Raw genomic sequence first — 25,207 nt, forward strand, 5'->3', positions numbered from 1 at the left:
TCATGACTAAACTCAGTATACCTAGAGGGAGTGGTTAAACTTTTAGCTGGCTAACCAGCATACTATTGGTCATGGAGTATGCATATATCTCCTTTTTAGCTGTCTTATTTCCCATTTCTGACACTTCAAATCAGTTGAAAACTCAGCTGCAAATATTATCTCAGCTATGACCACATTACAATCTTCTCTGTTTCCACAGTCTCATGGACTGAGCTCCCTGCCCCAATCCCTCACCAAGCCTTGCCTAGATGTGTCCTGCTCCTTCCCCCAGCCTCACTGGGGACCTGGGGCTGCCCCTCCTTAGGGCTGCAGGCCAGGCCCTCCCTCCTGGCTGCCGACACGTGCGCTCACATGAAACCTGGGCCTCTGCAAAGCCCTTGCACACCTCAGCCTCTGCTCTTTGTTGTCTTCCATTGCCTCTGTGTACAGAGGAATGCTGTTGTCCGGTCTTACCAGCTGTATTGAAGACCACCTTCAAAGATCTGGGACATCCCAATAGCAGCAGCATCTCTCCACACCAATCGTCTTGGAAATGTAGCAAGCACAGATCCAGGTTATTCTACTGCTTTCTTCATCCAGCGCTGTGGAAAGGAATTACAGGTATTACATCTGCTAAATTGCAGCATCCTCTTTCTGTTTAATCCTCAAAGCATCCTCTCTAATCCACAGCACTTATTTAAAGCCTTGGGAGTGGGACTGCCCTTCTTCGTATTTTGCAAGAATAGGAATGTTAAGTGCTTAATCAATAGGCTAAAATTAAGATACTAGGTTTGTATTCTGCCTTGCACGCAGCAAAATGTCTGTTTAGTTCCTTCGGTCTTTGTTTCAGTCGGCTGTGCCTGAACACTAATACAAACTTACCTTCTCTTGCAAGAAGTGTATATGGGAAGAAGGACTTAAACCAAGAAGAGGAGCAGGCTCTTCTTAAAACAGCTCTTAGAAGATCAATTATCATCTGTGGACGTGATAATCTGTATGTCATCATCCAGTAGCACTAACAATGTGGTTTCTGTAAACATTTTTTTTAAATGTCAAGTTTTCTTGTGTTCTGTAAGAATACTGACTTAATCTTTCATTTCTTTTTTCACTCAAACAACTTTGGCCCAAATCCTACAAACACACAAGTATTGAGTTCATTACTGTGAGCTCTGCCACAGCCCTTTAAAGAGTATCTTTCACAGCCAGAGTGAAAAGGCTACTAAAATGGGTCAAGATCACCAACTGGTAAACAAAGTGAAGGATTTAAAGTTTACTTTAGAATTTAAATAAAGAAGAAATTTTAAAGTAGCATTACTATTTCTCTAGCATTGGTGAAGCCGTACACGATTGCACAGACGGTGACACTGAGTTCATTCATGACCAGGACAAACACCCCCACTGTGCCACCTGAGGACAGGCGGCAGGGCGCTGCAGGGCGCCGCGGACTTCGGGGCGATCCGGCTGACCGGGGTCCCTGCGTGCGCAAAGTACGGGGTGCCGGGGGTGCCCCCGGGGCCCCGGCTGCAGCACCGCCGCCCACCTCCCCCAGGGGACACCAGGGCGGGGCTGGGCACAGCCAGGCAGGGCCCCCAAGGGGAGAGCCAGCAGCGCCCACGGCTCCGCGGCCGCGCAGCGCCGCGCCCCACGGACGGAGGGCGGGCGGCCCTGCCCGGCACGGCCCCTGCCCGGCACTGCCCTGCCCCCGGGGCGGAGGGCCGCGGAAGCCTTTGCCTCCTCCCCCGGCCCGAGCGCACACGGGAGGAGCAGGCGGCAGCCCGAGGAGCGGCTCCGTGGCCCCAGCCCTGCCCCAGCCGCCGCCGCCCGGAGATGCCGCCCGCCGCCCCGCGGCCGCCGCTGCCGCTGCTGCTGCTGCCGCTGCTGCTGCTGGCGGCGGCGCGACCCGCGGCCCCGCCGCACAGGTACCGCGCCCCCCTCCGCGCCCGCGCAGCGCCCCTCCCCTCCTTCCCTCCGCAGGAGCGGTGCCCAGCGCGCGTACATGCGGTGCGCGGACACCCCGCTCTGCCCGGGCGGCACCCGCGGGTGTTCTACAGCCCCTTAGTGCGTCCTGGGAGGGCAGGGACAGGGGCTTTTTCCACGGAAACAGCCCCCAGATAACAGGTAACAGAGTATAACATAACACTGATACGCTACAACCCGGTGTGATACGATATAATATATCCCAATAACTAAAGCTCGGCAGGGCTCCTGCCCTCAGCACTAACGCTGTGGTTCTCAGGGGTTTGTCTGGGCTCCCCGCAGCGCGGTGCTGGAGCAGGGGCCCGCACCCGACCTTTGTAGCCCTGCACATCTCACACCGTCAACATCGAGATGTATGATGCATCACCAGGCTGGAGTAGCAGGACTTGCAGGCATCGGGGATTGTGTTCCTGTGGTATAGAAAACTTCCAAAGCAACTTACTTGATTAAAGTAGTTAAATTCAAAGCATTTCAGGGTGGAACAGATAGGAATGTAAAGTTATTTTTATTACTGTGCTATTTTAACTATTATACATGCTATAAAAAGTCATTACTAATGACTTTCAAATATTTTTTCATTATAATAGCAATTTGCAATGATGTATGTATCACAGCACTGCTTCTTCCATCTTATGAATTAAAGAAAGAAGGATAAATCTGTAAACCCAGAATTAAGGTCCAAGCAGTTCATTTGCTCTACACCTAAGTTTGCATGTTAAATTGCACAGTCTGTGTCAGTAATTAAATTATGTAAGTAATGAAACATATGTTTAAAGTTAGCAATGCTTTTAAGTATTTTAGCTGTGTTTCTAAGACAGTCCATGTCTCTTTACTATTATATAAAGAATAAATGAAATATATTTAAAATTTAAGCACTATTTTTCCTATTATCCTCAGGCCTACATTTGCATGTGGAGGAGTTGTATCTGGAGAGTCAGGGTTTATTGGGAGTGAAGGATTTCCTGGAGTCTACCCTCCAAACAGCAAATGTACTTGGAAAATCACAGTAAGAATTTTTACTATCACAAAATCAGTGCTGAAGACAATGAAGAACTATTTATTGTTAATGCCAGAGTTTTATATTGGAAAATACATATGCAATAATGAACTCAGTAACTCAGAGCAGCTCAACTATCTGGAACTTTTTAGGGTTGCTGTAATATGATAATAGTGGCTGAAATAGAACTGACCTCGCCTAATGTCAGAAGCAAATTTTCATTGACTTTCATAGATACATCTCCAATTGTTTTAAATTAATCCACTTGAAAACAAACTTCTACCCTTTCAAGTCACTGCAGAAAGCAATAGTTAGATCAAATGGATTAAAGCTTTGAGGTGCACATAGCGAAAAGCAAAATTCATTGGCAAGAAAACATAGAAAATTTCAAAAAAAAACCCCAAATTCAGGCAGGTTTGCCTGCAGTGTGCTAATAACAGTGTTCTGCCAACCAGGACATCTGGAGCTTGTCATACAGCAAGCTGAGAAAGCAACAGGAAGGTGTTGTTACATTTATAAATGACCGTGCGAGAGCATGCGGTATGATTGATATTTTGATGCTGAAATGAGACTGTAGGGCAGAAACATCATCTCCATGGACAGCAAATGCCATTAAACAACTAGGACTAAACATTTCAGTGCTGGACTGACCTTACCCACAGACTCAGAAGGGGTTTGAATGAATTATTACTTTTCCTCACATCACACAAATTAAGCTGTCTAAAATTGACCACCAGATTTTCTCTCAATTTTTTAGGCACAGTTCACTAAGAACTCCTGTGATATTCAGACCTAGAATATGTGCTTAAAAAAAAAAAAAAAAAAGCATAAAAAAATAAATTAGTCTGTGTGTTGACAGGATCACTAAAGAGAACTTCAGTTCAAAGACTGCATTACAGGCTAGGTGTTGGCAGCAGAATAGGATGTCACAGAATAATTGTCTCCTGCTACTATAGAGATGCTGACGCAAAGCAGGAGACATTGATCTGTTTACGGTGTTCAGTTAAAATGATTCTCGTACCAAACGAGTGATGTAATTTTAATCGTTTTATCTGACGGACACCACTGAAGCTACAACAGTTGCTTTCTGCACCTTTATGTTGCATTATTATTAGGGCCAAGTTAGAGGTTACCTTTAATCAGTGATTGACTTTTTACAGAAGAGTATGATGTGAAATAGCGTGTATGCTCATCAATAAACTTGCTTCCTGTGGTCAAGGGGCTGAGATTACAGCAATTAGCATGGCCCACTTTACGATCTGAAAAACAGACACAAATTGCATTTGGAATCATACACACATGCCTTAAGTAAAAGAGAAAAAAACTCCAAAGTTAGTTTACCAGTATAACTCAGTATTAGATCTTCAGAAGTTCAAAATCGAATCTGGAGGTAAATAATAATTTTTATTATAACAGCGTAAGATTTATACCATTTAAAAAATTTGGATTACAAATGGAGCCAGCACTGAAGAACCATTTACTCAAGCATCCCATGCATATACCCTTCATCATATATTTGGGGTAGAGGGAGAAGAGAGCAATTGATTGTATTTAGAGAGTCCATACAGAGTGGTTTCATTGCAGACTTAATGGGGCTCTGACAAGACGCGAGTGTCCAGGTTAGCCAGAACATTGTGAAAAGTGTCACCACAAAGCCACACCAGGGCTGTGTCTGTACTTGGACTTTATTGACCGTGGGAGGAACTCCGCTTCTGGCATTTCGTGATCATGCCAATTCCCACTTTTCTGCTGTTCTGCCATTTATTCCTGCTCTTCAGCTGCTGCATACCTGTTCCCTGGAGCTCCCCCAAAGCCAGAGAAGGGCTACACAACTGTAGTAGACCAGGATTTCTTACACCCCCAACTAATTTAATCCCTGTTAGACAATATTGCTCACTAAGCTCACTAAGTTGATTTTTTCCCTCCCATCAGCTGTGTAGAAGGCAAGGACTACAAAATTTGCAAGACTAAGCCTGATCCCTCTTTAAAAAAACAAGATGATTTACCAGACTGAGGCAAAGTGGTACCCTAAAGGGTTTGGTTAGCAGGAATTTAAACAACAAAATCCTTTCACCAGATACTGCTGAATAGCTTGCAATAGCACTAAAAAGCCAGTTACACTGCAATGAAGAAATATGCTGCAGTTACTGTTAGGCTTCCTCATTTATCGTCTGATCTTAGAAGGTGACTAAGACTTTTTGCCTGTCCATTTTAGCCAAGGGCTGTGAACACCTTCCTGAAAACACTCTGTCTAATGCAGGATCTGACAAGTCTGCAAGACACATTGATTCACTTTGTGTCTGGCTCACGAGAAGCATGAAGCTGTTGTTTTCTCAAATACAGGATCTCGTCTATAGAAGAAATTCACGGAGAGACAGAGTGACAGCTAATTCATTATTTAGAAGAAAATAAGTTTAGAAAATGTTATGGGTGGTACAGATAAAGCAACGTAGCATTCGGGTATCAGCTGAAATCTTTCCAACTGGTTCGCTAAAGCTAGAAGAGTCTCTCTAACTCAATTATGGTTCTGTTTTTTCAAGGGACTGGGACTTTTTCAGCTGGCTAAAGAAAACAGCTTCTCTATTCTAAGAGCTCTAAGAAGTGTTCAGCACATGCTTGTGGTTATATTACAACTTTGGCAGACTACCCAGCAGCTTTTAGCTGGCTTTGCTAAGAAGTCATTTGTACAGCTATTTCCTTTCTTATAGTAATGTATATGGCTTTATCTAAAATATGTCATATACATTTACTTTTAATACTCTGTAATCCTTCCTGGCCATCACCTCACATAAATGTGTCACATAGTCCAAGAATCTGGACTGTTGTCCTGTGTTTTTCTGTCAGACTGTGTAGTTCCCATAAAACTCTGATGACTTTATGTGCAACAATACTACTGAAGACTGTCAAGAGTTATGTAAGGTTGTATTTTTATAAGTTCAGGAGCTGTGTTCCAGCAGGTTTGCTGACAATAAGCAAGGTTTGAAAAATTTACTTATCAGGAGAGCTGGGAACCTGCCCTGGGGTACTGAAGTATTTTAAATCATTTTCTCTACATTTTAGCATTCATTTTCCCCTGTCACTGTGAAACTGCCCTTCCAGTAGAGAACAGATCTTTATCCATGGTTGTATTGCCAGAAAAGAAATAGTTGAACAGAATCTGGTGCCTTTGTCAGGGAGAGCAAGCTAATAGGATTTGGTTTTTTTAATTGTTCATTTGTGGCTGGAGAGGATGGAGCCAGGGAAGCAGCAAGTAGGCTGGAGCTGTGCTTCTTCCCAGGATGTAAAACCAAATGACTTTCACATTCATTCTCAGTAGAGAGAAATAACATGTTTGGCTTGCAAGTGGCTGAAGTATTTTCTGAGTCTACCTAGGACTTCTATGGCAAAACATACAATCAACATTTTGGTATTAAACATATACCAAAATATATTAAATCCATGTACAGTATAGCTTTAAAAATTAGGCAAAATATTTTCTTACTAAGCTGGCATTTAAGGGGTTTTCCCCATCAAAAGATTATTTTTGAAGCAAATAATCGAAGCCAAGTAATTTTTAAAAGTATGACACTATGGGAATCCTCCTCAGAAACTGAAAGAGACACAATGATCAAGAGGGCTTTGTGTTTAGTCAGAACAACTACAGAAACACAGCTTAACTACTTTAAATGTAAGTGAACTTTGATTAACATTATATTAAATACTTGCAAAGAATGATAACAAGAAAAATCTAGGGACCTTATTTTGTGGTGGGTTGTATATATAAAATAATCATGCCCTATTTAAGAGGTTAATAATGGACATTATTTTAGGGAATTACGGTCTAGAAAAACTCCCCCTAAAAATTCGGAGAGTGCTGTTTTCCTTTAACCTTCAATAAGAGTAAGGCATCCTTCATATGAGGTTAGCATGATGATATCTGATCCTAAAGAAGTTCACAGAGTTAAGAAGGGAAGCAAAGGACAAGTATGGGTCAGTCACCCACCATGTGACAAGGAGAGGCAGAAGCTAAAGTGCCTCTGTTGAAAGATACCAGCTGGGTGGATAAAACATAAAAATAAGGCACACCCTGCAGGGGAAGCATCACACTCTTCCTTTGACTCCTCTTCTTTTTTATTGTCTTAAGAAGAGCTGCAATTCCTTCCAGTTCTCCCTCTGAGGTATCCCATCAGCTTACTGCATCAGGCTCGGATGTGGCTCAAAGTAAACACAACTGAGTCATACTGGCCTCTGCGTTCTCCCCTGTGTTTCTCATGAAGCAATACTTTAAATGTTCTAGGATAAACATTGGCAGATTTTAGCACATTACTTTTCAACATTTAATAAAGGGAAATGATGGAAATGAAAGAAAAGTATTGTTTTGCAAAGATGCCTGTATTTAGGGTGGGATTCCTTGGAAATAGCTGCAAACTGGACCAGCTCCTGCCAGAATGTGGAATCACCATCCTCTGCCCTCCTAAATGTCATCTGCTCAGATCACAAAGTTTTAATTGATTTAACATGCTGCAACAAATTTGTTATTTTTGTGAATAGTGACAAATATTATTTTAATAGGCTATTACATTATTTTATAAGGTAATGGCAGTAAGTAGTGACTGAGATTAAGGGACCCAGTGCTCCCCAAATTTCAGCTAAATGTGAGCAAGTATGATTTTGACAACTGAAGTCTGGAGTTGGCTCCTTCTTAACCATCCATGACCATGTAGCTCAGTTTCTCCTACACATTTTCTTACAGACTGTCATGAAACCAAACTGAGAAACTCAGTACATCTATGGGGAACAGTCTTGATCAAGATCAAGTAGACTGAACAAATAGAAGCTAGAGAGATTAAATACTATAATGAAATATAAATAGATAATGTAACTTAGTATAGTATAACACAATCAGTGGTGGAGAGTGGAGAAGGAAGCATGCAAAACTGCACAGAATTACTTACACAATGAAACAGAAAACCCAGGACTTGAGTGAATGGTTGTCTGGCAATTTGGAGTTCGGCAGCTTTGCCAGCTTTGCCTTTTCAGTGCGGGTCAGTCCCATGTCCTGGTTCCCCATGTCCCTTGGGGCAGCACGAGGGAGCAGAAAGCGCAGGGCAAGGCTGAGTGCTGTGAGGCTGGCGCGAGCGGGGCAGCGCTGGCTCAACGCGCTCTCAGTGAGCACCCGCCAGCGTCACTGAGGGGTAACCACTTGGCTAAATCTGAATGCATTTCTACAAGGACAGCAAAAAGACCTTTTCTTACCCCAGAACCAGCCACTTCTCACATTTCAACTTCCTTCTTCAAACTCAGGGAGGGAGTAGGTGACTTCAAAGAGGCAATTCAAGCTGAGAAAGGAGGAAAAAATCTCATAAGCACCGACAAAACTATTTAATCTAATATGATGGAGCAACTTCTGCTTGAATTTCACGAACAGTGGGGGGAAAAGGGGAAGCTTCTTAAAGATGAGTAAGTTGCATCCAAGCTGCAAGACACTATAAGCAGTGTTTTGTAGTGGAAAATGTTGGACAATCTTAACTGTAGGCATAGCAGCTCTGTCTATACTAAAACATGATAACTGACTTTACAGCAAGCATTTTTGAACTGATTTGTCTGGTCACATGAAGTTTGTAGTAAACCATAAATAACACTTAGGTCTTCTGACAGGAATACCAAATTCCTTTTAGCTCTTTTTCCTGTTAAAATGACCATGTCTTAATGCTTCTTAGTGATTAAGACCAGAAGACAAGTGAATGCAATAATAAGAGACTTAGCTGTGAGAACAGCAATTCAAAGATTCATATTGCTTTCACAGAATATCTTACAATGTGACCATGTGTCTGTATTGGCCTTATGCTGACTAAATATACATGTGGGTTATTTTCTGATACCAGCTATAAGGTTTGCTCACTCCAGGAGTGTAACTTTAACATCTGGCTTTAAAGTTGTCTGAAATATAGTCATTGTGCTTTGGAATTTCTGGCTAAGATTAGATGAGTTTTGTGGTTTTGATGTAGTAGTAGTGGTGTACGTCAGCATGGGGGAATGGAATGCATTTTTGAGAGAACTTTAAACAAGAACTAAAGGAAAATACTGTGACACCAGTGACAGGAGCTGCAGTGGGGCTGGTCAGCCAGCGGGTTCGTGGACCCGGGCAGCTGGAAACAGCTCATGCAGAAGTCTGTCCTGCTGCAGGGTCAGTATCAGTGCTGGACATAAAAGCAGCTGCATGATTGAGTAACCTGAATATGTCTACAGCACATTTTTCACAACATCTACAGCTGCTGCCTGTGTAAGTATCTTCTGTGGGTTAAGTGGTCATTTCCATGTGTAGCACTTTCATCTATACCTGACAAAGCATTTTTAATTGTTGGAACTCACAGAATGCAAACACTGTTTGACAATTTCATATAGGAATAGTTTATCTCAAACTGGTGTCACTGTTAAAATGAGTCACTGTTAAGGAAAGAAAACAAATCATGAACTCTTAAAGTGTCTTAAATACGGACTTACAGATATGTTAAGTGTGTGGTATGTATTTAAAGCAGGAAATAATAGCAGTGTCTCAGTAAAACAGAACAGCTGCAGTTATTTTAATGGGTAATCACTCTACTGGGCTATGAACTGAATGCAGATAATTACACTCTGCCAGTCTAAGGTCTCTCTATACTTTAAAATACTGTTTCCCTTCTCCCTGTCCTGTTAACATAGCATTGAGTGCTTTGTTGGAAGAGTCTTCTCAGTATGCTGCTTATTCTCTTAAAAACTTGCAACTATATCCCAGGACGTGTTCTCCTCCTTGTAAACTATTATGCTCTCTTGACTTACATGCTTCTCAGTAGTCTTGCCTCTTTTGCAATGTCCACAGATGCAGACATGTAAGATTTGCCCTGACTTATGTTTCCTCAGATAGTTTGGAAAACAAAACTCTCTTCTGTATTGAGGGCACCCACTAATGGTTCTTTTGAACTCTCTGTTCATAGTTTCACATATTCTTTCCAAATATAATTCTTTCGCTGCAGCCTTCGAGCTAAATGTACCTACTCCAATAGCTAAATTTTAGGGTTGTACAGCAATAACCATAAAGTTTCCAATTTTATTTATAAATGTAAGTCACGTGTCAGTAAATTAAAAAACCCTTCAAACTATGAAATTTTATGGCACAAATCAGCAAGATAAGAGAGTCCATTTCATTTGTTCAAAATTGTAAATTGCTTGTTCCATATTTTTTTTCAACCATGTTAATCCCACCCTCCTCCCCTTACTTGGTGACAGGGAGCTGCATGGCTGCTTGCATACTTCCAGCAGAAAATAAGAGAAACATGCCAAACTGAACTGGGTGGTGATGGTGAGACAATGCTCTGAATCAGGAAGAAAATAATGGCAACAGAGATGGCCAGAGCTTTGTTCTTATGATTGGTCCAATATGATTTCCAAACCACTCTGCCTGGACTATAGATGACAAAAAAAGGCTTACCTGGCAAGAAGTGAAGGATATAAAAATACTCGTGCAAATAGTGGGATCAGATAGATATGTGGTGTCAGTCACATTTCAAGATACATGTCTCCATCCCTCTCTCTCTGCAGGTCCCAGAAGGAAAAGTGGTGGTTCTTTCTTTTAGATATCTAGACCTGGAAAGTGACAACTTGTGCCGGTATGATTTTGTGGATATATACAACGGCCATGCCAATGGACAACGCATCGGCAGGTTCTGTGGTACGGTGAAACCAGGTGCCCTCATATCCAACAGCAATAAAATGTTGGTGCAGATGACTTCAGATGCTAATACTGCTGGAAGTGGATTCATTGCAAAGTTTTCTGCAGCAGAACCCCATGAAAGAGGTAATTAACAATTACATGTGCACTGAAGACAAATATGGCTGTACAACTCCATGGAGAGCCACATTATTGCTTAAAAAGATGGGATGCCAGAGATATAAGGGATTGTGTCGTTCAACATATTAATTATCTCACTTAGCAAATAACAAAGTATAACTGTTTAACCACTGTAGTTAGTAAAGAAATAGTAAAGAAGAGGGCTAACACCGTAAGATTTGCAGAATAATTGCACCTAGCAGCATTGTGGCAATAACTAGTCAATAAAATGGCAGACAAAATACCATATAGATAAATGTGGCAAATAAGGGGAAAACACCCTAACTTCATGTGCAATACAATGGGCTCTGAATTGACTACTATCGCTTAGGAATGAGATCTTACATGTAAAATAGATAATTTATTAAAACATAGTTGAGCATCAATCCAGTGCTCAATAGTTACCAAAAAGAAACATAAACTTAACAATTTTTTGAAAAGGAATAAAGACCAACTACAACAACAAATTATGTCACTGTAAATCCATAAATGCATCTGCACCTTGAATACTGTGCGCCATTCTGATGTTCCCATCTCATGCTAGGATATAATCAAACTCTCAGAAGTGATCGGAGACAACAAATATGGCAGAGTTAAGGAACATGTTCTACACAAAGATGAGCTGCACAGAATGGACCTCTTCATGCTGGAAAAGAGACGGGCAAGGGCAGTGTAGGAGAGGGCTCTAAAGTCATGACCGGTACGGAGGAGGTCAATGGGGACCACAGTCGCTGTCTCTTCAAAGACAAAAACAGATGAGCAAGTGGCAGCAAAGGAAAGGAGAGGGCATTTTTTGTCTGAGCTGTGAAGTGATGGAGTTCTGTGCCAGGGGACATTGGGGACTGTGGGTTTCTACACTGGTTTAAAAACAATTAGAAAAACACGTGAAAGAAAAATCTTTTAGGGATTATTAAACATAAAGGTATTGCCTTGTGCTTGGGAAGGCCAAGAGCTGGGCGAAGCTGGGGGGTTGCAGGGAGGTGGTATCTCTCTGCTGAGAGACTCTTCTTCAAGGCTTTTGCTGTTAGCGTGGCACCAGCCTAGACAGATTATGTGGAAGACGCAATACAGGTGATGAGTAATACATTAGTCCTTTCAGTTCTGTCCTTGTATTGATAACTTCTGGAAAGATATATTAAATTACTGTAATGTGATAATTTAATAAGAAGGTTCGTAATTATGTTATAAATAAGAATTACATACCTGATGTAGCTTTGTAATTTGAGACTGGGAAGAGAGATATGGAGGAAAAAGCCCTGCTCTGTCACGGGCTCTCCACAGAGCCTGTTCCGTGGGTCACCCGCGTCCTCCTTCCACTGTGGTCAGCACTGTGCACTGTACTTGCAGGGGATCAGTACTGTGGGGGACGACTGGAGAAGCCATCGGGGTCCTTCCAAACACCCAACTGGCCAGAGCGAGACTACCCAGCTGGAGTTACCTGCTCTTGGCACATCGTCGCCCCGAAGAACCAGGTAAGGGGCTGCCATTGCCCGCCAGTGCGGCCCAGCTGCCATCACCTGCACGGACTGACACCGCACCAACAGCCCGCTCGCACAGCACGCTGCCCACCTTGCACTGAAACAACTAAACCACAATTTGACTGAAATCTGAGTTGGGTTTGTGCAAGGAGCACAGGACACCTACCCTCCAGTGACAGCTGCTTTCCTCTGATCTGGTACCTGCCTCGCTCCAGTGACTCCTGTGCCTTCTCAGCAGCGCGTGTCCGCTTCTATGCATTGGTACTTTCCCCTAAATTTAACTTTTAAAAGCATCTGCAACTGGTGAGGCTTTTAAAACTTTTTTTTTTTTTAAGGTGATTTTGTTAATTAACACAACATCATGCAAATTAAGTTAGGGCAGGTGATGATCTCAGGACCAAACACAATGATGACCAATTCTAGGTTTAAGTCTAACAACATTTGAAGTATTTTTGGTGTTGCTGCAGTTTGTTATTGAGGTACACAGGCAGAGCTGATTGAATTTATTTAAAGCAGAAATTATTTATTCTGCTTATGGTAAAGGGAATGTATCCAGATGTGTCCTGCACAGGGATTTTCAATGTGCATTTCATGAAGTTTGTTCTATTTCATATTCTGAAGGCTCCATCTCATAACATGCTTGCTTAATTAGCCAGATGCCCTCAGAGCATCTGTTACCACTTTGTTAAGACCTGAAGAGATGTGACGGCAGATGAAGAGGGCTCATTTACCACCGTTTGCCACACATGGCAAACACAAGTGTGTTCCCTACGCTGTAGGGCTAATTGCAATTCTAGCTTTACATTTTCTGGTCGTTGCCAAGCCATCTGCTCTGTACCTTGGCAGGAATTCTACAATGATTGAATGTTTTGGTCGACCAGGCATGTTTGGTAGGTTGCTTTTCTTAACCATGTCCAGCTTCTTAAATTCCTCTACATGTAAAGACAACTTTCCTCTTAATCTTCTGCTCATGACTGTAATCCTCCATATAAAAAAAGCTGCCCCAGATAAATATATTCTTCAGATCTTTCATACTTTTCCATTTCCCAAGATATTTTCTCCCTTGAACTGAAGCAATATGTCAGCTTAGTCTTTCCTGTACTCATCTTTAATCCACATTCCTTGCTTGCTAGATACAGGTCATTTAACAATCCTGTAGATAGGCAGTGATTTTTAAAACCTTATCTGTAAACTGCAGATTACTTTGGTTCTTTCCAAATATCTCTAGATAAGCCTAAAACTTTTCCTAAGCTTGTAGAGAAGATTTAAGAAAGGCTATGTAAGCATAAAAATAAGGACATTATATGCCGTGCCTTTTGAACATCCATGAACAAATTTCCAAATACATATTTGGAACATGAACAAATTTCCAAATACATATTTTTCATGTAGTGCAGTAATGGTTGTTTGCATGCAAATGAGGCAGAATTTTGTCAGTGACAAAGGTCATTTTTGAAAGTAGTGAATAAGCACCTCTTTCCAAGTGCACATGAAAAGCTGTTCACTCTTCATTTGCCAAAGTTCAGGTGCCGCTGTCTGTACTTTCCTTTCACAAGCATCTGAGCAGTAAAACAAAGCACTCCTTCGCTTCTAATACAATCCAATAATTACTTCGTTTGTTACAGAACATGGAGGAGATTCTCATGATCGTGAAGAGCTTCTGTTCTATCACGAAATAGTTCTTTATTAGTGCAAAGTTCACTTAGGAATAATAGTAAAGTAGATACTGTGGCCTGCTCTTTTGCCTGCATGTGGAAAAATTGAGTACTTCTGCTCCTAGTTGCATTGCTTCTTTCTATACCATCTTTTTGATCAGAAGCATGTTATTCTGATGGGTACTTCCATTTAAAGTGCATTTTTTCATCACAGTGACAAGGTTTTTGAAACAAGCATGTTACTCATCTCTGAAAAAAGTCCCCCTAGGTTACTCATACTTTATGGGAAACAAAATGATGCCTTACACTTTTGAATAGTGCAAAAGCATATCCAGGCAAAACTAAGGCCTCAGGTGATATCAGGCTATCATTACTATTAATGTGGAACAAGTTCATTTTTACTATGTCAGTAAATCAAATAAAGTGCATGAGATGTAGAAATTATTCCTTTTTCTTTGTACAGCCTTAAAAGATCTAATATCATCTTTGTTTGAGACAGATCTTTAAAGAGAAATTCTGCATATCTACAATCAACACAACTCAGTGTTGTCATTGAAGCCTCATTATGGGAAGGTGGTTTAAATACTGTTGTGCAGCCTAAATGCAGATATTGCCTCTGTTTCAATTGTGTGGTTATGTTGTGTTTTCCTTCCTTGCTACACACAACTGACAAAAATACTGCAGGACTTCGCCTCAGAGTAGTAAAGTCCATTTCTGTTTTCTTGTACATTGTTTTTGAAGTAGAAAAGTCCATAAATAGAAGTCATGATGGAGACAGTAGCATCAACACTGGAACTACCAGAGTTATACTAGTTCTCACAAACTGTAAAGCCCCAACATTTAAGGAAATCGTGTATGGAAATACAATTCCTTTAAATACTTACTTTCTCTTGGTTTTAGTCTTACTATTTACTAATTTTATTGCTATCACTATTCTTGTTTCTGACCTTTTTATTTCTGCATCATGTAAGCACAGTATTGGCAACCACAATGATTCAGACCTTGCTCTTAGTGAATTCAGTGAAATGGCTCTTGCCAAATTTGCCCTTGTTTTTTTTTAGTGTATCTTGGGTGATACAATGACACTAAAAGCCCCTTTTCTCTGGTTTAGATTTGTTATAGTTATTTTAAAAGCAGCATAATACCTAATAGATACTATTCTGTTTTCATTCACTCATAAAAACAACTTTATGAGAAGTTACTTGCATATATTTGAGAATGAAATAAATGTTTTATAGAATATTAGAGTCATATGTTGAACTATTTGTTGGAGAGAAGTCATGTGGATTAAAATATGTTACTCCACAATCAAGTGGATTAAGGACTTTATAGAAAATGAATTAGTAGTTCATATGAAGAGGTCACTTACTATAAGAAACATTATTCTGCACAGCAAAACCTGCATGAGTTATTTATACTTTCCCTGCAGCTAATAGAGTTAAAGTTTGAGAAGTTTGATGTGGAGAGAGACAACTACTGCAGATACGACTATGTCGCAGTGTTTAATGGTGGGGAAATCAATGACGCTAAAAGAATTGGGAAGTACTGCGGGGACAGTCCACCAGCGTAAGTAACTATCTTAAGTTATGAACTTCACTACCACTATGTGTCATTTTGCTAACTGTTCTGTACTAGGCTTCAGAAATATATATATATATATTTTTTTTGTAATTAAATATGACACTTTCTACATCCAATTGAACTTCCAGGAGCTGCTCAGTATCTTGTCTGTCCCTAGGTTTTCCCTTTTCTCTTTCTGTCCATGACTAGCCCTGGCTCCAACCAGCAGCTTCCTAAACCACCTCTTAACTGTGGCTTGGCATCTATCCCCACAGCATCTCAAAGCTGTAAATTGGTCTGCCAAGCCCTAATGGGCTTCAACATCCAGAGAGGTTAGTTTGGACTTTGTGCAAGGGCAGAAGACTGAGCTCAGACCCAGGCTACAGAGCTTAGAGATGACACTTCTTGTTACAGAACATTGAAGTGTCCTGAAAGTCACTTTTAGGATAGCATTGCTTTCTAACCAGAAATCCAAGATAGAGCCTCAACACAGTCACTTTCCCTTGTAGAGTTGTATGTAGGCAACTTATATATCTAGTGGAAGGGGGAAAGTATGGCTCTTGGAGATTTTCCACTAGCTCTGCACAATTCTTATCAAAATTTATCAGCTGGATTCAGAAAAACAGTAAGGACAAGACCAGTGTTGTAAAAGAACCAGAAATCATTGTGTGTAAACTGAATTGTGAAGTGAGCCTTCTATAAAGAGTATAGATTGCTTGTCTGACACTAATTATACAAGGTGGAACTCATTAACCAGAAGATAATGTAACATGGCATTCTGTTACAGAAACAGTACACACAGAAAGTATGAGTAAAATGGATACCTCGAACTGGTTTGGTGATGCAGTGATGAATTCAGATCCAACTGCAGACGAGTGAGCGTACAGTGTAACCACATACCTGATTCCTAAATACAATTATTATGATACGTAAATTAATGTTATACATAATAAGCACCATTTATTAGGAGAAGTAATGACTCAAAAACCCCTGCCTCTCACACAAAAAGCCTTTTTTAAAAAGACAGGATACACAGAGTAGGTGACATTTTTCAGAAGTGCTGTTGTAGCCCTGGTGTTGAGGAAGCAGAGCAAGGCTCTCGGGCAGCTGATCATCTGTGCCCCCCTGCATCCACAGCCTGGGTCAATTCTGCAGCAAACAAAGCCTGCAACTACCACAGCATCTGTAAATCTATAGAATTACAGATAACCAGGCACTTACTTTTGGTTTTGTCACACTCAGCCATCAGAGTAAACTAATTTCTGGAACACCTGCCAAAACTCTGGGAGATGATCACGAGTTTTTCCTTCGGTGGCCTGATTAAATGTTTTGAAGAACTCCTGCTCAGGAACTGTCAGGCTTCCTGGGAAGAAACAACAGTTATTTTAGTAAAACTACGTCTAAAAACCACTTTCTATTTTCCTCTCCCCTCACCAAGATTCTTTTGCTCCTAGATTTTTCTTTCTTTTTCCAAAAACTGTGGTTTTGCTTGAAAAATTTGTGTTAATTATTATTAATGAATATTGAGACAAGGTCTGTAGAAGGCTCAAAAGAGGGAGAGAAGTGCTGCTTTGGCAAGACTTGCATTCCACATGGTTCTAACAGTAGTCTCGAAGGAAGCGTCATTGCACGACATCCACATCCAGAGGCAGGGTCACAGGAGGTACTGTGCAGTTTATGAACTGAAAACTAATACACCAAACAGTGCTTGTCCTTGACATTTCAAATCATAAGAAATTACCTGCAAGGTCTTGGTAATGAATATCAAAACGTTGACAAAAACCAAAACCACATAAAGAAATAATAACCCAAACCATTTTATTTGTAGTGTTTTTGTTGAAGAATTACATAACCCAACATTAAATTCATTTTCTTAAGGCCTTCCAAATGTGTAATGTGTTTTTCATTAAACAAAAACAAATAAAGAAACCCATTTACTTACCTCAGCTTCACACTGAGGATTTCTTCAGTATATTTTCCCATTGTGTTAATCTCTCCCCTTAAAGATAGATGCATATACTGACAGAACCTTCAGGAACCAGAGGTTTAGATGATTCATCAGAATGAGTTTCACACTCACAGCACCAGTGTCTGACATGCCAGCAAAGAAACATGTATTTCAGTGTTAGTCTGAGGGCAGATATTGCATTCAGACCAATAATTAAAGTGGTGTTGTTAGAAGGCTATTAATGTTTTTTGTCTTTAACATTCAAAACAATGGAAATATTTTGGTTTTCTATTTCAGGCCTATTTTGTCTGAGAGAAATGAGTTGCTCATTCAGTTTTTGTCTGATTTAAGCTTAACAGCTGATGGCTTTATTGGCCATTATAAATTTAGACCAAAAAAGTTACCCGCAACTACAGTTCCGCCTAATACTACAACACTCCCTGCTACCTCAAGTAAGTTTTACTGGCTTTATTTTATTTTATTTCTTAGAAAAAAAAATTAATCCAGTACAAGGAGAAGGTTACGGGAAAATGTTATAGAAAGTATATGAAAAAATAGTTTTATGGTTTGTTAGTATTTCAAGTGTTGAGAGAATGAATTAAAATTAATATACTCAAGGGAATATCTTAATATACTCAAAGGAGAATCTACTTAACGTTATTAAAGGGAAATCTATGCAGATGAGAGATCAGTGTAACAGTAACTTGCTTCCGCTGAGAGTTTTCCTGTCTCTTCTCAATTTTAGACAGTTAACTAGCAAATTCCATAGAAAAACTGATGTACAAAATTCTTTTGCATAAGAAGTTCTGAATATTTTAGGAAATAGTTTTATTTGAAGGAACTCTTTCTTCTGTATGTGTTAATATGTAAAAATCTGGCCCTATTTTTCTTCACCTAGTTATTAAGATGAAGGAAAATCAGTATGGAAGCCACCTGAGCCCTCTTCAGATTCTGGCGACATCCTGTCAACATGACACCCTCCTAGAACTATTTTTATTTTAAAAAAAGATCAGGGTTTGGAACTTATAAAGAAATATGTCACACTAAAAATAAGTTTCCTTTTATATTTAAGACTAGACAGCATATATGAAAGATCAGAGGAGGATTTCTCTGAGGGTATTGCCAAAACTACCTCATTACGGAGATACTGAAGGGATAAATTCTTACAATTTCTATAACCTGGATGTGAGAGATTTAAGATGCCTTTATAGCAGAAAACCAAATTATTCATGATGTTTTTGCAACACATAACCTGATTTATACTTAAAAGGCATCAAAAGTCAGGACAGCAATGGCCTGTCAGCAGGAATCCAAGAAGCTGTGGTGCTTAAACGCTGATAATGAAAGGTCTTTAAAACAGATGAAAATAAACATTATACAAATGAAACCATAATGATCTGTAAATCATCCTGTTGTGACTGCTACTCTAATAATAATTAATTCAGCTCTGTCAGGTGTCTCACGCTGTGTTTGTGTTCAGGGTTTTGCTCTGTGAGCTGTTCGTGTGTGCACATGCGAAAGAGATGGACTCTACTAATTAATTCCAAATCAATTGTTATGACAACATCAGTGTTAGATAATAAAAGCAATGTAAAATCATCTGTGAGAGGACAACAGAGGGAAGGTGTTCAAAAGGACTTGTTAGACAGACAGAAATAAGAAGTCCTTTCAACATCTGATCAATTATGCATGGCATAGGCATTTCTGATCTTAAAAACAAACCAAAGTACACCAGACCTTGACGGTTTAGTTAAATTTCCAGTCAATCATTTGCATTCAGAAGCGTCCAGTTCAAATAGCTTATTATCTTGCAAATCAGACCTGTTCAAACTTGCACAGAACTCCAGGTGTTAATGAAATATTCAACTTTAGTAGGCATTTTCCAAAATTACCTCGGTCTCTGTCTTACATCAAAATATTGTTACTTGAAGAAATAAATAAATGCTATACAATACATTAATAAAAGTAATGAAGATTAATCCAAAACATATGATTAAGTAATTTTCTTATTTCACTGAATCAAGTCATACATTTGCCTGACAATATGGCTACATGTAAAATGGTAGCCACTTTATATTTTGTTAAAGAATAGGCAGCCTCTACTGACAAATCATAACGAAATCACCAACCAATGTCTACTAAACTCTAAACTAACACTTGAACCAAAACACAGACCAAACAAGAATATTTTGTAATGCATAATCCCAGTTTTAAATTTAGAAAAAACAAAGCCACTCAATAAATTTTTGCCAGCTGCCATAGTGGCACACACCTGTGACTCACCTTCATGTTACATTTCTTGCCTTCCTGCTGTGGACACTGAACTGAGACTCAAGGAACATTAAATTCTTAGTTTTGGTCCTGCTGCATGTGGCATTGAGGTAGGAGGTACTTGCCTGACCTACCAATGGATGCTGTGAAGCAGGAGAACTAATTAACTGGCATGGCACCTTGCCAAGCGCTAACTGTAATTTGAAATAGTAATTTGAAAAAGTTAGCATTTAGTTTTAAGTTCTAGGAGCTGAATATAGTGTATTATTTCTACACTGTATTCCACACAGATGTCACTTCATAAAGAGCAACCCAGCATATAATTAAAAACAGAAAATACACACCAGTATGAAAGAACTGTGGAGAAACATCAAGACAGCAGAAGTGATGACAGAGGGAGTTTCACTCCCATGACCACGTAGATCTGACTGTAGCACTGAGGCTCCATCATGTACAATCCCACTAGAGGTGCCTCCACAGACACAGTGACTTGCTGTGCAGAACACTGCTCCTCGTGGGAGGCATTGAATGGTCTGAAGAGTCACACTGAATACCAACCATGTGAAGACTGAAAAATCCCAAAACACTAACGTAACGAAAAAATCTCAAATCAATGAAAAATACAGAGTCCAATTTTTAAATTTGGGTTTGAAAGGCAAACCAGCAAATTTGCAGATCTTTTAACAGTCATGGGCATAACACTGAAGACAAAGTAGTTTTAATGCTATTCAGCTGAATCTCAGAAATCTGGAAAAGTATAAAAAGAATCAATTAGTTCATGCAATTAGAAGAGAAGTACACGTGTAAATTACTGATTGGAAAATGAGTTAGAAGTTATTTTTCAGAAAGTACGGGCTGAATAAAAGTTCTACAAAATGCTCCATTCTAAAGAAAGTAAAAAATGCAAATATATTCTGCATAACTAATTTAGTTTTTCTTGGAAATTAGGGTTCTGTAGGGTTTAGGTTTTATTAATCTGTCTGTCTCAGCTCTGTTTCCAATAATTGTGATGTCATTGACCAATTCCAAACAAATTTGAAAAGGACATAAAAGCCTTAAAAATACTGCATCCCAACACATTACACGGAAAGGATTAGCTGAGTGAAATACAGAAACCATTAACATCCACCCAAGGAGGACAAAAATGCAAAGCGTATTCCCTTGCTTATAAACAAAGCATTCTGTTACGGAAACAAAATGTTGACCCCTACTATTAAATAGATTTATTATGTTGTGCTTCAGAATGTCATCAGTAACAATTCTACAGTACAATGTGTCATGAAGCTATGTGAAAAATGTAGAAAAAAAGAGTCAGGAATTTGAACTGTGATCTCTTCAATCACAGGACAGTAATTTCAGATAAAAGGCCACCCCCTCCCTCTCAAGTGTCACTGTAATATAATGTTACAATACTTTAAATGTAGTACTAGGGCTGTATGGCAACAACACTAAATATTAGTGGCACAATAAGAAGCATATTTAAGATCGCACTGCAATCAAAGGTAAACTTTCTGTAACGTCTCATTCTGTAAGGTCATTAGAACAGATATGTAGCTGAGACGTGTGAAAAGATGATGCTTGGAGGCAATGGCAGAGAAAAGGAATATTGTCATTGTGGTGTTCATTCCCTGCAATACCAGAGCTAGTTAATTATACATCAGGATGATTCATCTTTCTTCTTCTTCTTTTTTTTTTTCCTAACAAATTTCTTTGCATTTGTATCAAATACCTCATTTTCATTTCAATTTACTTTTTGTTCCTCGAGAAGCTGTGAAACCTACAGTTGCCCTGTGCCAGCAGAAGTGCAAGAGGAGCGGTACTATCGAAAGCAATTATTGTTCAAGCAACTTTGGTAAGGAAGCAAAATTGGTTCTTTTTAACTATACACTTGGCACTGTGTTTTTAGACTCATAGGAGTTTTACCAGAGGTAGTTCTGAGTTATCATTCATATATAGGCTATATTTTTACATCATCTTGTGGGTTTATCTGACATTAGTATCTATGTCTCACTCAACAAATCCTTGGAAATATTCTGAAATAGGCACTGTGTGTATGTCTCAAACAAACACACATTCTCCATCCAAAAAGTAAATGACAGTGTCAGACAATCTCCTACAGGAAAGTATTGATTCAGTTACTGTACTGTCATCTCATTTCTCCATAACCGGCCTGTACACATTTTATGCTACACCTGCTGACTATTCCACTGCTGACTGTTCTCTTTTGATTGACCACGGACATTCCCATTTAATTAAAAGCTCTGGATTAAAGGAAGATAATGTGTAAATTTACAAATGCCTAACCCAAAATGTGGATTATGAAGATGTGTAAAATAAATCCAGCTGCACATAATCGATAACTGAAGCTCTAACTGATCCTAGGGTAGAGTAGCTTATTTACAAAAGGTGATCTGAGAAGAAAAGAAATTGCTAATGCTATTTACCATTCCAGCTTGATAAAGAAAAATGGCCTACAAATTAAGCTGGTCATGCCAGGAAGAAAAACGTATCTTTATTTTCATACTGAGAGGTCTTTAGGAGATATGTCTAATCTGTAGTCTAAATTTAGCTGAAATTGGCAAATTTGTATCAGTATCAGGCCTCAGATCAACATCTAGCTCCTAGGGCATTAACTATCCTATTACTCATGTGAGGGTGTCCGAAAGCTGGGAATTCAGCTTTTTGCTAGAACGTTTTCAATTCAACTTCACCACTGTTTTAAAATAAGTCATTAAAAGTAGTATCTGTTGTACTGTTTAGTCGAAACGATTGGAACCTAGAACTGGGTTTGCAAAAGACTGATAAATCCTAAGAACAGTTTTGTATTTGGTGCCACCAAATGTTGTCAGTAGTGAGTTATCTAATGCAGATGATACCCATATTTTTTATCACTGTTGCCAGTATTGTTTGTTTCCTTATTATGGACTAATATACTTACCTGTTTTTTATGATGCCTCAACATGTATGTCTAAAAAATAATAAAAGTGTATCAAATGTATTTTCTTCTAGTAATAACTGGAACCGTAATCACAGCAGTAACGCGGGCTGGCAGCCTGCACGCAACAATATCAATCATTAATGTCTATAAGGAGGGAAATTTAGCAATTCAACAAGCTGGCAAGAATATGAGTGCCAAGATTATTGTTGTATGTAAGCAGTGTCCTCTCATCAGAAGAGGTAAGTACACAAATATAACTGCCTTGTGCGTTTATAAAATAAAACACTTTTTAAAAACGCTATCAGTAAAGTTAGAGCGATTATTTTTATAATCAATCTAAGATCTAAATAACTAGTTATCCAGGTTTATATTGCATTTTTAAGTTTTACTTATAATGGATTAGACTCAGATCAAAGGAGTTTGAAATCTATATATATATATATATATAGATTTAAACGCACGTGATATAAAGTAAAACCTGATTTGGTGCTCTCAAATAAAGCTCAGATTTTGTTTTTTCATGTATGTATTTTGGAGTTAGTTTTCATAAACAGTTATTTAGAAGGGAAAACCAACAGCATGCTACACTAGAAAAGCCGTGTGTCACAGCAAATGACAAAAATCAGTGTTTCCCTGTTGCTTCTCTCCTGAATATATTTACACATTTACTGTAGAAATACTAGTGGCATTAAGCCCACTCTATATCTGCAGTCAGTATTTCTATAGCTCTCTTAAACAGTATTATACGGAGATGAATCAAGATAATTTCCAGTTAAGGGCTACCTATATGGTGTCAGCAGAAACACTGAGAATAGCTTTCATTGAACTAACTAAGTAAAATAGAAACCAGTTTTCAGCTCTGTGTCCTGAGTAAACAGGTAGAACAGGAGGACATAAATGGAACTATAGCAGGAAGCAGTCAAAATAATGTAATAAGCATCAAAAAAACCTCTGATAACATTGGGGATACTACTGGTATTTAAGCATTCAAAGTGGGCAGCACCAAAGTGACAAATCCTTGTCAGAAAGTAGGTTTTGCTTTTACCTTTAGTTCTCTGGAAGCCAGACACCTGGCTGGGAGACATAATAATATCCTCGGTGGAACAAATGGTCTCCTTGCAGGCAGACTGCTGGCTCCAAGCCACACACTTCTGTTTCTCTTCCTAAATCCCCATGAATTATTTAATAGCCATTATTTAATATCTAACCTTTTCTGCTTATACCCCTGTAACATCACTCCTTCCCGTCTAAGGCCTTGCAAACCCCTAACCCTTCTAAGCCATAAAAATATGCAAATCCGTCTGATTTCTGCAAAGCCAGGGCTTATCACACATTAAGCCCACCTTGCTTGCCTGACTGCCCCTCCGTGTGTCTAGAAAATGCTCATGTCTTTTAGGGGAGGAAAAGGGAATGAAAAAACCTAAGTACGTTATTCCTTAAGTGCATTATCCTGCAGGCTGAGCAAATGAGAGAATATCCAAAATGAATGTGATACTTTCCACTTTGGGTGTCAGTAGCTAAGTTATTCAGTGTTTATACTACATTCCTAGGGTCTTTCAGACTCATTTGACAATCTACATTTAATGAATATCTCCTATATATTTAATTATGTAGTACTTAGCTATATACCTGATTTTTATGTAACTGTACTTTATTGCATAACAAGCATGGTAAAGATGAGTAAGGAAGTACATGCTTTAGGTAGGAAGGAAAAAAATGTTAGAAGGCCTTGGTGACAGAGTGCAAATGAACAGAGACCACAGATAAAGAACTACACTTACCAAATCACATCCTGGATTCCTGTCTTGTAACAGCATGCTCTCCTTTGTAGGTTTAAACTACATCATCATGGGCCAGGTAGAAGAAGACGGTAGAGGCAAAGTCTTTCCCAACAGCTTTGTCATGAGTTTTAAGACTAAGAACTCAAAGATCCTAAATGCCTTGAAAAACAAAACATGTTATAACTAAACTCTGCAGCTGCATTCTATCACCTCTCTTGAAAAATACTTTTCATTTACGATAAGTCATGAAAATACAACTGACTGTCAACACTAAGACCATGCTCCCCATTTCCCTCCCGTCCACCTAAGCACACCCTGGCACAAAGCGGTGTCCATCACATGAACCTACCGAGATGAGAACAGATCCTCCTAAGTCTTAAAGCCGAAGATTGGCAGCACAGCCATCTGATCTCAAACATACCAAATTCCAGTTACTTGGAAGCTGTTAATTTATAAGTGTCCAGTTTTTTAAGGAGTTTTGTATGTAAAATAAGAATTTTAAGTGCAATATTTATAGTAACTCATTTTAACTTAGCTTTTTCTCTAAAGTTGTTTTATTACATGGATTTCTGCATTATTATCTGTGCTTAATAAAATATTTTAAGATTAAATCATGCACCAAGTAGTTATTCATTATGTATGAAGTGGGGCAGGCTGAAAACAGAAACTCTTTTTTGATCATTTACATGCTTTCGATGGTTTGGGTCTTGCACGGTGTGACTGACGCTACTCTTCTTGCTGATCAAGGGCCTGGTTTTTCTTCCATTTAAGTCAGTG

General features: G+C 39.4%; 1 protein-coding gene across 1 annotated transcript; it reads left to right on the top strand.

The window, feature by feature from the left end:
* Positions 1–1,738: 1,738 nt before the first annotated feature.
* PCOLCE2 (procollagen C-endopeptidase enhancer 2) lies at positions 1,739–25,046 on the top strand. The gene is made up of 9 exons (XM_065073970.1): positions 1,739–1,898; positions 2,854–2,962; positions 10,511–10,766; positions 12,147–12,271; positions 15,362–15,498; positions 17,738–17,892; positions 21,480–21,563; positions 22,721–22,888; positions 24,481–25,046. The coding sequence occupies exons 1-9, from the start codon at positions 1,807–1,809 to the stop codon at positions 24,615–24,617; spliced, it is 1,263 nt and encodes a 420-aa protein (XP_064930042.1). The 5' UTR covers positions 1,739–1,806; the 3' UTR covers positions 24,618–25,046.
* Positions 25,047–25,207: the final 161 nt, after the last annotated feature.

The sequence above is a fragment of the Columba livia genome, chromosome 9, assembly GCF_036013475.1.
Source record: "Columba livia isolate bColLiv1 breed racing homer chromosome 9, bColLiv1.pat.W.v2, whole genome shotgun sequence".
In the NCBI taxonomy this organism is placed as follows: Eukaryota; Metazoa; Chordata; class Aves; order Columbiformes; family Columbidae; genus Columba; species Columba livia.